Raw genomic sequence first — 14,691 nt, forward strand, 5'->3', positions numbered from 1 at the left:
AGGGTAGGAAGAAAGCTCGCATGGAGGTTTGAGCAGCAGGCGTTTGTTTTCGTGACTGGAAAAGTGGAATTATCGATAGCATAGGGAGTTAAAACACAGCGGTCCCCCTTCAGGAGCAATGCCAGCACCAGCTGCACCTCAGAGCAGCAAAGTTGAGGCACCTGTGGCCACCAGCACGGGTAAAAGTGGCAGGCCCAAGGCACCTTTGTTGCCAGACTCTGTTAAAACTGGTGGGGTTAAGGCGCTGGCAGCCACTAGGGTGTTGAACCCTCAGGATTTTGTGCGTGTTCAGGCTTTGCCTGGCGTTGCTCAGAAGGAAGGGAAGGTCTTGGCCAGAAGCAGGACGATTTACAGAAGCAGTGAGCCTTCAAGAAAACAAGTGTTCTGGGAAAACTACCACAGAAGGCAAAAGCAATTCACGCAGGGACACTTCACCCCCATGGCGAAGCCATACCAGGAGCTTGGTGAGATTCTCTACACAGACCCAAAGAAACTCACCCTCTACTCCTTGGGACAGCTCGCGCAGGTAGGCACAACTTTCCTGTTTGTGTTTAAAATAAAAAATCAAGGAGGCTTTTCTCCTAAGTGCTTTGCATACCCCTACTTCCTGGGAGAAGAATGACTATTTCTGTTTAATGAAGCGTTTGAAATATTCTATGCCTTTCTGTCAGTAATTGTAATCTGCTTTTATATTTGATGGAAGTAGGGTCTTTGTAGGTAAAGTGTAACCACTTTGACACGTGTATTATGATTTTGGGAACTGATTTTTGTAATTTCTCTAAAGTTCTTCATGAGAGCAATTAAAATGGAGCAAAGATGATAGCAGATTAATGAATGAAAAGGAAAGTGTAGGATAATGAGCATACTTAAAGGAGAATACTCGGGGCAAGGTATGAGATCCATCTTGAGAGGTCTTTGAAGGAGAGGAATCGTGCTGAGGGCATGAGGATAATAGGGTGTAAGGCAGGGATGAGAAATGGTGGTGGTTAAGGGGAGGGCATAAAGCTCAAAGTTGAGCATAAGAAGGGTATGAAGAGTAACGTGTTTGTGAGACAATTCACATAGGTACGGATGGCTTTGGTGGTGGTGGATTAATTATTTTCTTTTTTATTTTGTGTCCATATTTAAGTTTCTGGAAGGTCTGACAGGATTAGCTTGGAGTGCCTGTGTTTGTGAACATTGTTATTTTCTCCTGGTCTCCATGGTACTACATACCTGTGAACTCCCTGGGTCTTTTTCTATCTCAAGTTGCTTTTAAATGCAGCTGGAATCGTTAAACCCCAAGGACAAGGACCAAGCTGCTGATCCTTGAGATGAGACTGGAGCATTGTGCCATTTTCTTTCCATTCTGCCATTGCTTCATGCAAGGACATCTGGAGCAACCTGAGTTTTCTGTGCTCCTTCGGGTAGAGAGCAGTTGTCCTTGTGGTCTCTGTGCACAGAGAGGAGTAACTCCTGGCTCTACAGCCCACAATCTGCACATTCGGTCCCTGCGACTTTGAGCCTACTCCTTCTAATGGGGTGCCCAAGGGACACTCTCTGGCAGCTGCTACAGAAGCAGCATGGTTGTTATTTAGGGTAGGCAGGAACAGGAGAGAAGGTGCTGTTGTGTTGTGTGAGTAAAGGCTCCCAAAGGGAGTTGAGGTGTACCCAAATGCTTCTGTGGGGAGCACTTTTTGATGGGAGAAAGTAGCGCCGTACATGTATTTTAGGGTCATAATTAGGGTTAGGCTTAGTGTCCCAGTTACGCCACTAAATGTGTAGTTGTGTGATTTGTGCTTTAGATGCATGAAGCTGAAGCTGTTGGGGGATATAATTGCACATCCTTCCTTTTTGCGGAGAACGTGGCTAAAAGCACTAGATAGTCTTGAAATATCAGGCTAACTATTTTATTTTCTCCTAAAGGGGATTGGTTACTGTGTTAGAAAATCTAAACGCGTTCTTGGTACTGAATCTGACCAGTTTTTGGCTTCCCTCCATCAGGACAGACTGGGGAAAGCCCTGAATTTCATGCTGTTCATACACCAAGTCTCACTACTGAAGCTACTCTGCAGATACCTATTTAAGTGTGTTTTTTCAAAGATACTAAACCAAACAAACAATGTATTCCTACTGCCTATTTGAAAAATACTTCATATATAGCAAAAACACAGGTTATGGGTTTTTTACCCCCATTGCCACCCACCCCAGCAGTCTCTGCTATTCAGAACACCTTGAGAAGATTGTAGGTCTACTGGATGTGTCTAATTACAGGTGTCTGAGAGCATAATATTCCTAGTGTTAAGAAATATGCTCTCCTTAATTATTGCATTTGTACTCATCTCTGCTTTCTGAGTTAATGTTTTCCTCAGCAATAACTACAGCTGATGATTTGCAGTGGTGAATAAATTTTTTTGTAAACTGCAAGAAGATGATAAAAGGCCTGTGGGTTCAATGGGACTTGGGTATGCTAATATCTGCCAGCAGATTACACTTTGTAAGCTGGTATTATCAAAAATAAGATCTTAAGAGCTAAAAACGTTTGCATAATAAGTATGCTGGGGTAGTAACACAAAATGATGTGGACATTGGATATGTAGTAATTGCATGTTTAAAATTCTTTCTGTACATATACATGATGACGACAAACGTGTTTAGAAAAGTGGTATGTTCATTGATGCTTTTTGTGTCTGTATTAAGTAAATTTGACAGCTGAAGCGTGGTATTTGAAAGTTCTGACTGTTGCGTTGGAAACTCTGCTGTCCTGTGGTCACACAGGGAGTACAGCATCTGTCTTACAATACAAGTTCTAAGTAAAGCTGGGTCCATGCAGTGAAAGAATTTCTTTCCCATGCAGCCTGATGGAACAAAGTAACCCCCTTCCAAACTTCTAGTGGTACCACAGAGGGAGGGGGGAAGCTCAGCAAGTGGAGAAGTATCCTGAGAAGTTGAATGGGCCATGCATTTTAACCAGAGCAGCTACACCAAGCAGCTTCCCGACAGTTTTTAAGTTCTTGCCTATCAAAATTCCCTGGCCTGGGAGGGAGTGGCTGCCTGGTTCTGCGTTGTCAGTAGGTGTCTGTGCCTACATAGCGTGATGGAACCTTTCAAGCTTCCCTTACAAATAATTGCAAGTTAGTTTTGTTTGAGATGTTTTTTCCCCCTGTTCTCAAAGGTCGGGCATACATTGCAGACAGCGCTGATTCGTTAACAGTCAAAGAGTGTAGCTTTCCAGACAGTATTTTTGATTTTTTTTTTTTTTTAAGTGTTCAGAGCAACGTGTTAAAGGTCTTTTTTCTTATTCTTTAATGTAACAATGCATGGTGATGTTAGTCATCTTTTATCATGTTTATATAGCTTCTTTCCCTTAATTGCTATGACAAATTAATTTGTAAAACCTCTGCGGTGACTTGTTGACTTTTTACATGGGAGAAAGTTGGCTTTCCTGACCAAGCCCTAAAAACAATCCAAGTCCACAAAATCTTCAGTGTTATTAGTGTCAAAACCTGCTCTGTACTTGTCATAAAAATCTATACTGTAATTGTGTGCTTTACGTAAATAGATCACCAGATAAGACTGACAACAGCATCAGCAATGAAAGGTTTTAAGCTGGAAACTGGAGAAGAAAATGGAGCAATTTCTTTCAAGAGAGAAATTACACTGATGTTATTTGTTACTGCTCCAGTTAAAGATCTGTCAGTTTCCAATCTAATACCTCACTTCCCAGAAGACTGAAAAAAAGTATTGCAAGGCAGAATTTAGAATGCAGGGAACCTTTTTGCTGCCAGCCATGTGAAGGTCAGTCATAATTCCTTATCGCTCTGGGAAGAGCAGGAAAACATTAGTGGTGGTTGTCTTACCAGTATCCCCAGAATAGGGAAGCTGGTCTGGCCAGACCACATGGATTCGGTGGCATTCCTAATGCTTTCTGAATTGGGTAACCAATCTGTGGTCATTTGATGAACCCAGGTCTCATATATGCATCTAGGAAATGCTGTGCTTTAGTCTTTTTTTATTAAAAACAAATGAAATTAAATAAAAAGAGAAAACTTAGTTATGATAGATTTAGATTAGGTTTAGACGAAGCTTCAGAAATATCTTGGAACTTCTTATTCAGACAGTGTAAAATTTCAACAAAATCATAGAAGTGATTTATCTTAGCTAATTGCATATAGAAAACTGTGAAGGTGGTACTACAGTGAAGAATTCTCTGATCCTGAGCTCTTGCTTGTTCTCACAGGACTCCTTGTTTTATCTCTTAGAGTGTGAAACACAAAAATGGTGATACAAGTGAGACTGGAGATCAGGGCAATATGTTTCCAAAACTGATATTTTTTTAATTTGGCTTTACTTTATGACATGAATATTAGATTTTAGGTGGTACTCCTGACCTGAGCTGAACTACCGGAGAATGCTGTGTGCGATAGAAATAAAAGCTTTATGATTGCTGAATGAGTTTGACATATCTCTGGAATAGCAGCTAACCCGCGTGGTCCACACAATTTCTGTGCTATTAAATGCAAAACAGTCTAATCAGTTTCAAAAGTTCAATTTCTATTCCTAAAGGCTGCTTCCATAATGAATTAGGGGAAGCATAGCAAATGTAATAATGCATTGTTATTAAGGTTTTAGTAAACTTGCCAAATGCCAGGCTGCTGGTACAGTCATGGTGCATTACACTTGTGTGATTACATTTCAGTTGTCATTTTAGCAAATTGCATTGCTCACCTAGCTTTGGGAATCGATCTGCAATACTGTGCCTCGGGCAGGAGAGAAGTGAGTTTGAAAGGTGATGTTTCCCTGTAAGTATTCAAAACATGAAGTTTTTTAGTGTGTTTAATGTCTGCTTCTCCTAAATAGTGCATACAAATACTCTGTAAGTTACAGAATGAAAGGAATAGACTCTTCATCCCATTTGAAGAATCTTGTGCTCCCCACAAGTGTGGCCAATTAAGTGTCCTTTGCTATCTGGAAGCACTTGGTCAAACGGTTATTTTGGGGTGAGAATGGGGAAAAAGATGTTTCATAAAACACTTTGAGATTTGACTAGAAGTGCCATGTAAGAAATAAATGGTTGTCACTGTTTGTGGGTGCAATTTGTTCTGTTTAGAACTTGCGGTGGACACTAAGGTTAACACTGTTTGTAATTCATGGATGAGTTTCTGGTTTAAGTTCCTCTGTATTGCTCTGAGAGCACAAAGGAGTGTTACTGCTGATCTTACTGGGCAGTGGAGGATTTCCCTAATGCCATGTTCAGTGGAGCTATGTCAGAAATGCATACTGGGAAAGTAAGAAAACATTTTAGATAGGAAAAGCTGCACTCTTTTTTGTATGTGGCATTTTTTATGAACCTCTCTGTGCATGTGATCACTAGTAGGAAGTAGTTATTTAATTAGGGGAGGGGGAGCATGAACAATGTGGAAATTTTTATAGCCACATTTAAAAAAAAAAAAAAAAAAAAAGAAAGAAGAACTATGTAGTAGTGTAGGACTAAGTTTGTGGATAGGTTGGGTTGTGCTTGTTTGTAGGAAGGATGTGTATATAGAGATCAGTTGCACATCCTAAATGATGCCAAAAACATTTTGCAGAATGTAGAGGCCATGTCAGCAGGCTGTGGCTAGCCATGGCTGGCAGAGCAGTACTACCTGAGTGTTTAGGATAGAGTCATGAAGAATAATGTATCCAGTAGAAAAAGGGAAGGCAAACTCAGATGGGCAGACAACAGTTTAAACAAGTTTCGCCAGGACAGCATGCTAATTCTCCCCAGATTCTGCATGGAAGAAGAGCAGAGGAGAAAGTATCCTTCTCATAACAAAGAGAAACAACTTTGGGGTAAGTTGATGAGAATGTGGAAATGTTGAAGTGAGTTCTGAAATTGGGCTTTCTCCTGCAGGCAAAGCAAATGAAGATGGTCAGTAGTGAGGGGGAAATTATAGGATTTAAAGCTTGAATTTTACTTACAAAGGACAACCTTTTGTGTACAAAATCAGATCGATGGTATTTTGCTTTCCTTGAGACTGTAGGATGATGTCTTAAATTACAAGCAGTAGAAAGCAGCCCTGTGTGTGGCTAGAGTCACTTCTCATTATTCATGTGATGTCCGTGGGAAGTGTTAAATGCACAGAAGCAATGGGGGGAGGATGGTAAGCAGGGGGAGGACATAATGTAATGTCACTACACTCCTTGTAGTATAATGTGGCCTTTCCATTAAATTAACGTTATGCCATTTGCACAAAAGGAGAGCAAAGATGGAGAGTGTTTTTAGGGGACAATAGCGAAGTTAATTGGGTAGCTATATAACTGTCACACTTTACATAAGAGCTCAAAAGCAGGATACAGGGAAAAGAGGTAGGAGCTGTAATGTTATTGTGGATGCTTTTGGTTGGAAAAAAGTTACTTTGTGTGGAAACTGGGCATTGAATTTGTTTGGGGTACTGTTTTGGAACACTGTTTTTTGTCCTCTCCAATGTATTAAGACCAGTTTTGACATAATTCCTCAATGACTTACAGCTAGAAGGTTTTCATGGCCTCTGTGCTAATCTGAGCATTATGAAAGAAGGATTCTGAAGTCCCTGTTGGTGTACAATCCTCAGATATTTCATCTCTCTACCTATCAACCTCTGTGGGTTAATCGTGGAGTAAGGCACAATTCCTCAGGTGAAACACTGCCAGACTATGGTCTGACTTCATTCACACCCACACAATTTCATTTATGGGTCAAAAGGTGCTTCATGAAGCAGTTGTGATGTTAATTTTAATCACTCATTTGTACACTCCATCCATTACTAATTTTAACATTAAGGATTATTTTTACCTTTTAACTCATAAAAGGCAAATTCTTGCTATGTTGCATTGGGCTCCAGGTAACAGTCTACATCTCTGCACTAAAGAGACTGCAAAACTGGCGTGTGTTTGTTTGTTTGTTTTTTGTAATGTTTTCTGTGCTGCAATTAAAGGTAGGTTACAGTAAATTACAGAGCCCACTGAAGTCTCTGGCCCTTTCTCATCCCGATGAGTGCGCTTTGCTGTGTCTTTGGCCTTGAGCTAATGCCTGTGGAGCTTCTGGGGGGATGAAATTGTGTGGTTCCTCACTTGTTAGAGCAGTCCTTGCACTGCAATCCTTCATCCTTAATGTATTTACTTCAGTGCTGACCTTTATGCTGCTTTACCTTGTTGATGCTTTATGTGTTGGGCTCAAATACTTAAGCATTCAAGAAACTGAAAGCCTTTGTCATATAACAGAAGCACGTTTATTGTTTCTTTTACCACTATCAGCAGGTGATAGGTTAACTACAGGTATACCACACGCTGCTTCAATTTTTTTTTGGTTAGGTTCCCCTGAAATGTTAGAAATGAATTCTTGGGGTCAGTATCTGCTAAACTGACAGCAGATCAAAGCTGTGAGACAAATTGCTCATCACAGTTCAGGGAGCTGAATCCTCCATGCAGACAGCTGTATCGTCACTGGAGGGTTCTCAGGCACTTCACCCGCGAGCTCTGACCTGAGAAATGCTGCCATTGTTCATTGGCGAAGCTCAGAGGTGGATTTCTGTAAAATAAACTGACTTTAAGCTCCTATCTGAGGCACTGCTGTGTTCTTGAAATTGTTTGGGTGTGTTTCTTGTCACCCTATATAGAGCTTGTGTCACTATGCAACAGCCTGCACTGCAAACAATGATGTTAATCCGTGAAAAATGAAAAATTACACCCTGGCTGTATCCTAATGATCCATTTCCAGATTCGTCAGAACAAAGCTTTTTTTTTTTCTTTTCCTCCTGGCTTTTTTCTAAAGGCTTGGAAGTACTGAATTCATTCAACTTTGCTGTCTGACATTCAGAAATCACCCTTGCTTGACAGTAAGTTTAGTTCATCTTTTAGTGAATGCAGATTCTAAAAAAAAAATATTAAAAAAATTAGAAAAAAAAATTGTTTTCTAAATAGGCACCTTGCCATTTCATTTAGCTCATCAGAAGCGTTTGAATCTTTCTGTTTTAAACAAGTTGCTTCTGGTAAAATACTGTCTGTAACTTTTTCTCCTTTTGGGTATTTCATTTCTAGCTGTTCTCATCACATACTGTTAGCTTGTATCACTTACATGAGGTGTCTGAGGTCTGAATTGGTGCGTGGCAGTAATTGGGAAGTCAGAATGAGTTGGCTACGTAAGATACGGGCTCTAGAGCAAGGCTTTCCATCACCTATTGGCTGTACTGGCAAATTGTATGAATGGAAGTCTTTGTCCTGTCTTGCTCTGAGGTCAACTAGAAGACACTATTGCTTGAAAACAGTGATTTAATGGCAGAATGACATACAGCCTTAAAACTAATGGAATACAAAATAGGAAATCAAAACAAAGACAGTGCTTAAGGAGAATGGGCCACAGATGCAATGCAGTCTGTGTGTGCAGCTGGCATGGCTATCACAAAATGTTTCTGAAAATAGCTGTCCTCTGGAAAGTCAAGTTTTTGTGGCTTAGCTGTGGCTTACTCCCTTATTTGTGTCAAATGTTATCAATTTTGTATTGAATTTCTTTTATCAGAATTGTAGAGTAGTTCCTAAATATTAATCATTTTTTTTTTCTTTTAAGTCACAGATAAAATAGTATAGGGCTTATTAGCAGATAATGTAGTCAAATCTTTGAAAGAATGCTAGTTAGCTTCATGTGATGAGTCAGCCAGATATAAGTGAGGTGTGCGTGCTTGCTAGTGTTTTAGTATGAGTTACTAAAAATCCCTTTTTTTGTTCAGTATATTGTGCCTAAAACCCATGCAGAGCTGTTTGCTAGGACCTTAATGTAGCTATCAAGAGCACTTGGGGCTTTGTCTCAGAACTAAAGGGTACTCTGATCTTGGAAAAAATCATAGCCAATAATTCTTTTCTTGATGTGGTCCGTGTTTGTCACGGACAAAGTTGGTGCCAGCTGGACTGTGGGTACCCTTCGTGCTGCTGTCACGGTATGGACTGTATTTATCCCTGTCAAAATGTAAACTTGGTCAGGAACTTTATTTCAGCAGAGTATGACCCTTAAAAAACATAGACTTGAGTGAAATTACCAATGGTTCAGAAGTTGCTTATCTTTTTCCTTGTAAAATTTGTTTTCAGTTTAGGTGGGTAGAATGTCCGTGTATGTCGTAACCAGTGAATACTCTTTGAATATTCCTTCTTGAAGTTGAAAACACTGGAAAAATGTGAAGAGATATGTCAGCTTTTTAAAATTCATATTTATTTTAAGGAAGTAACAAGAGTGGCTGCTTGGAAAAATAGACTGGAACTGTCAGTCCCATATTGTGATGTGCATGTGGAGAAAAGATGACTTTTTTAGGGCTGGCAGATGTGCTCTGTTCATTTTACAGGTCATTAAATTTCTCATTATACCAACTCAATCATCTGAGTTTTTTAAAGTATGATTTGGAATATCCAAAAGATTAGACAGTGTGCAAAATAAATACAGAAGTTTTTTCAAATTGTTTTGTCTTTCAAAATTAAAATGATAGATAAACTCCATAATGATCATACTATATTATTCTCATTGTCTGCCTACCCCATATGGAAGGTCATATCCTGAAATTAGGTATAGCACCGCATGCAGAGTAACACCAACCAACGTTGTATTTGTCAGTCAGTTTAGAGATTCTGATTAACGTGTCTGAATTCTTAGAGGAGAGAATCTCTAATAGGAATTTGTGCATTAGAATATTATCTTTCCAGGCATAGCTAGCAATCTGCATCCCTTTTAATACTACTACAAAGCGCTGTGATGGCAGAAGAGAATTATTGTTGCTAAACTTCTCTACCCTTTGTAGGGTTTTATATTTCCTAGTCAGTGAGTCTTCTCTGTTTGGGGGGGGCGGGGGGGGGGCAGAGAGAAGAATCCCCCCAACCTTCCCTCTCCCTGAACTGGATATAATGTGTTTTTTTCTTTCTTTCCCCCAAAAAGCTCAAGATTACAGACATCAGTGACCTCTTTTCCCCAAAGTTGCTAGTTGTGATATCAAAATAAATGTTTGACTGCAGAGTTTAAAGTTTTGTAGATGCTATTTGTGAGTAATGAGTAGCATAGAGCTCTGGAAGCTAAAGACACTTTATGCAACAGACATGTTTTTCCATGTTGTTGCTGTTCCAACCTCCCACTGGTCCTGCCCATCCTCTTTTAAGAACAGTTTCTACAAATCACCTCAGTCTAATAGGCGGGGCATGAGCCATGTTGGCATCAGGCTGCCCAGAGATTACACCTTACTCCCTTCTGAGGATTCGAAGTCATCATTCACATTAGAAAGCTTTCAGACTTTATCTACATAGGAACTGTTCAAAAGAGGAATCAACTCGGGTGGCATGACAGAGTGCTAAGTTGGAAGTCCAGGAACCCCCCTGTGGCTGCTGCAGGAGGCCGGTGTGCCCCAAACGGCTGCCCTGTTTGCCCCGTATGCACTGATCCTAGACAATTCTCTTATCTTGTTTGAGTGTACCTCTGTAGTAGTGCAATTAGTATTGGAAAATTTAAGTAACGTAGAGAATGTATACTATTTTTTAAATATACATATATATACCTCCAGATTGGGCCATTCCAGAAATAAGTGCTAAGTGGACACACAGCTGGCTGCCATAATCAGAAGCCTAGCAGCTAGTAATTTGACTCAAAGTACAAGAAAGGGCTTGGAAAAATTTCCTCCTTAACGTTTTTACTCATTTACAGGAACTGAATTCTAATAAACCTTATGAACGTAAGCTATCAGGTTTTCCTAAGACATCAGTAAAATCAACCACATAAAACTGATAATTCTGAACTCTGTATGAGGCAAAGCTGGGCTTGCTTATGCATCCCCAATTCCTTCTACAGGCCAGCTTCAGGATAATTAGTTGCTCATTCTCTCAATAGTTTTTGTGTCCTCATACCTACTACAAAAAAAAACCTTCTTTCTTAAGATCAAGGAAGTTCTAATATCTAGCTTGTTTGAAACAACATGCTTCAGAAATCACAGCCAACTCTTTCCTTCTTTCCTTCTGATGTACTGGGCCAGCTGTTGTTTGAGCAAATTGTGCTATAAAGTTTGTCATATTGTACTATAATGTGTTTTCCTCTGTTGTTGGAGTTTGAAATGAATGTAGATATTATGAAAAATGCTCAATTAAGTCTGTACAGAATGAGATTTGCTATTTATTGACTAAACCAGTAGGAGTGTTGCATGTTTGTTCCCACTGTTTCTCAGAGAATGTATTTCAGGAGGAATAGATGCAGTAATGGTACTGCTTTTGGCCCCAAATCTTTGTTCTCTAAATGGGCTACAGCAACTTGAAAGACTCTGAAGTGAGTTTCTTTTACCTCGGGCTGTATAACGTATCTCAGTGTATGTCTGTAAGACATTGTCACTTGAATTTTTTCCATGGTAGGTCTGGCAATGATATAGGAAGTAGCTCATTGTGCTGAAGATTTTTCTGGGCCAGTGATGGTTCTTTTAGTAGAAGTCAGGTCTGTTTCACTGAAAAAGCAAATCAACTGTTTTGGTATGTCTGCCTTGAATCAGACCTATTCAAAAACATGACATATATTGCCACGGGGGAAAAAAGTGCTGTAATATTGAATTAAGAATTCTGAAATTCTTGCTAACACGACTGTGGCCTTTGAGAAGAAAAGGCTCAAATCTTCATGCACTTTATTTGCTGGATTGTTCCTTCATCACTGCCCTGCCTCTTCTGTCCAATGTGTAAGGATTACACATTAAATTGGCATTGGCAAAGTGGAATGATGTATTACCCCCTGAGTGAAGGACTTACTCTGTATATAGTTTTAAGGTGTAAGCTGGGCAGGAGGGGAAGAAGAATTCAGTTACTGCTAGGGAAATGCTACAGCTCAAAAGGACAGCTCGCTATTTAAAAACAGGTGAGGTATCTCCATCATCCAAAGCTGCCTTTACCTTTTTGTTTGTTTGTAGAGCTTCTGTTTTTATTCATTCTAACTGCACTTCTGTGAAACATTCTTTTAAGCCTTTCAGTCAGCACAGGGCAGCGTGAAGATTGTTGCACATTGCTTTACTTTATCTCAGTCTCTGGTGCCAGTTTAGCATTTTGCAGTCTTTTGCTGTTGCCAGTTAAAGTAACTCCTGACTAGAAGGCTTGTGTGTGGGGGGGGGGGGAGGGGGAGGGGGAGAGGAAAGGTCATATCAAAACGCAATTTCTTTTACTCTGTAAACTCATGGAGTAACTACACTGTCCTGCTCACATATGAATGCCAAGACTTTTAAAGGAACTGCTTGAAACTGAAGACCTTAAGGTCCATGGGGAGTGGTGGAGGACACAGAGAAAAGGGAAGAGAGCGAGGTGCTAACAGTACACCTGGTATTCAGTTTAATTTGATGTTCAGCATCCACATGATCAACAGTTGTGGCATATTAAATTAAAACCTGGTTGAGAAAAAAGGAGATATTCAGAAATCTGCCTCCTTTAGTTTTCTTCAGTGATAGTCAGATGTGCTGAAAGATTGAGTCAGACTGTGGAGTTAGACTTCTAGCTCAAGTCAAGAGGTGAGCTTTTGAGCTTCAGAGACCTGCTTTCAATTCCATGCCCTTTGTGTGTGTATTCTGTGTGACCAGGGACAAGTCACTTACCTGGTTGTACCTTCATCCTTCATATATACAGACTGACATGTATTGCGACCGTTAATACTTTAGGTGGTAGATTGCTGTAGTAATGGGGACCCTGCAGGTACTACAGGTAAACAGGTTCTGGAGTCTTCACTGCTCTTGGATGCCAGAGTAGCCCTTGTGGTCCCTCCATCTCTGCCTTGCTTGCAGATAGTCCATTGTGCTGAAAGCCAGCTGTGTTTGGCTACACGTCTGTGACCTCCAGGTGTGACTGTTGCTACTCGTCTGTGGTACAAAGCCAAAGGAGATGTAGGATCTTGGTCTGTTTATTAATACAAGTACAAGAATAAGCGCTATGCCTTAAACTGCAACAGCAAATAATTCCTACGTTGCTGTTTAGTAGATAAAAAGAAAGTGTGGGAGAAACTGCAGAAGTTCAGAAAGAAACAGGTGGTGCTTTTTGTTTTGCTAATCCTGAAGTGGTGACTGGACAGTTTAAAATTCAAGTAAAGTGTTAACAGTCTTCACAGCTGAGAACAGCGTGTGTTGGCCAGGATCAATTATTAACTTTTATATGCACTGCTTATTTATTGAACCAATATCCTTAACCCTCTTTCTTTCTTCCTGTAAGAGAAAAGTTCTTTGGTCTTAACATGACCGAGCTTTGTAGTAACTTTCAGTTTTTGTTTTGTCCTCTACCAGGTGGCAGTCATTGTGCTTTCTATTCTGTGGCTCTTATTGATTTGGTCAAAAGTAATTAAAGAGATAATTCGTTCTCAATTACATTTCCCTGAATTTCCTGGGGCTGGTAACTCTGCTTACCAGCTGTGTGTTCCCCCAACTCATTCTCAAATTAACTTTGTTTTCACTATGAAATAAAACAGAATGGCATGTTCTTTATTTTGTTTGTTGCTTTTGGATTGAATAGTGACTCTGTGCTGTAGAAGGTATTGATCTGTTAATTTTATTATGTACTCCTGCCTCGGTTCATGAACTTTCATGTTTTTAGCATAGCATTCCAATAAGAAATCATGTGTTAGACTAGCAGAACTAAGAAGCTAATTTTTTAGAGATGTTAATAAGGGTTTCTGTTTTTTTGAGTTTCCTTTGTTACTAAGTGGATCTCTTCAGCACTTTGTAAGTTATTTTAAACTACTAAATGCAAGAAGGAAATGAGCATTATTGTGGTACGTGAGGGTTTTATTTTCTCAGTTAAATACTGTTTACATTAATTTCTAATACAACAGACTTTCTGGCAATCCAAAAGCTTTTTAGGATATTTGGTTTTCTGTAAGCAGATCTGGGGACAACATTTGTAATTCTAAATTGAGTAGAAGTAAATATCTAGAAAACAGTAGTGAAGGCTAACTATTATTTTGATTAACAGTATGCCACCAAAAATATAAATAAAAGGCTTTGGGAGAGCTGCATAAACCTAAATTATTGACATGTTGCCCAGAGACCAGGTAAATGGCAGAAATATGAGGCATAAAGAGACATGTTGTATAGGAGCAGTTTTCTTTTATGTTTACTTGTAAGGACACAATTCAAAACCTTTAGATCATGGAGTTTTCAGATCATCCTATAATGAAATGGTTTTACATAGACTGTAAAGATGGCAGGTCAAATAATGTAGTTGCCTAAGGGGCTAAAAGCAACTGGGGGGTAAATACAATGGCAACAATGGCATTACAGTCGAGATTAATTTGATCCAATTATTTTTACATAATTTATCCCTTATCAGAATTAAGTAAATATTCTTTGGAGAAAATAAAATGCAAAGAGGATTTCCCAGAGAAACTCCCTGAGGATAAGCTGAGGCAAAGTGATGGAATAAACAATAATAAGCTATAAGGCAGGGGGTTAGAACTAGGTGGACCTTAGGGGTCCGTTTCAACCCAAAAGATCCTGTGGTTCTGTTTTGGTATGAAAGCAATGGTCTTTCTGTACGTATGCTTTCCACCGCTATAATAGTTGAATAGTTCATAAAAGTTAATGAATAAGAAATGTTGTTTTCCCCATTTTTGGATATGGGGAACAGAGGCCTAGTGAGCTGAGGTGCTTGTACCAAAATTCATTTAAAAAAAAAAAACAAAAAAAAAAAACATGGGGAGATAGGGGAGGGGAAAGCTCTTAG

General features: G+C 39.6%; 1 protein-coding gene across 1 annotated transcript in view; it reads left to right on the forward strand.

Moving 5' to 3' along the window:
- The first annotated feature begins 439 nt into the window (after nucleotides 1–439).
- Nucleotides 440–14,691, forward strand: part of CCDC60 (coiled-coil domain containing 60) — a 69,333-nt gene continuing 55,081 nt past the window's right edge. The window contains exon 1 of the mRNA XM_032199088.1: nucleotides 440–526. Coding sequence (XP_032054979.1) covers nucleotides 440–526 — 87 coding nt within the window. The remainder of the gene's footprint in view (nucleotides 527–14,691) is intronic.

Source organism: Aythya fuligula, chromosome 17 (assembly GCF_009819795.1).
Source record: "Aythya fuligula isolate bAytFul2 chromosome 17, bAytFul2.pri, whole genome shotgun sequence".
NCBI classification, from domain to species: domain Eukaryota; kingdom Metazoa; phylum Chordata; class Aves; order Anseriformes; family Anatidae; genus Aythya; species Aythya fuligula.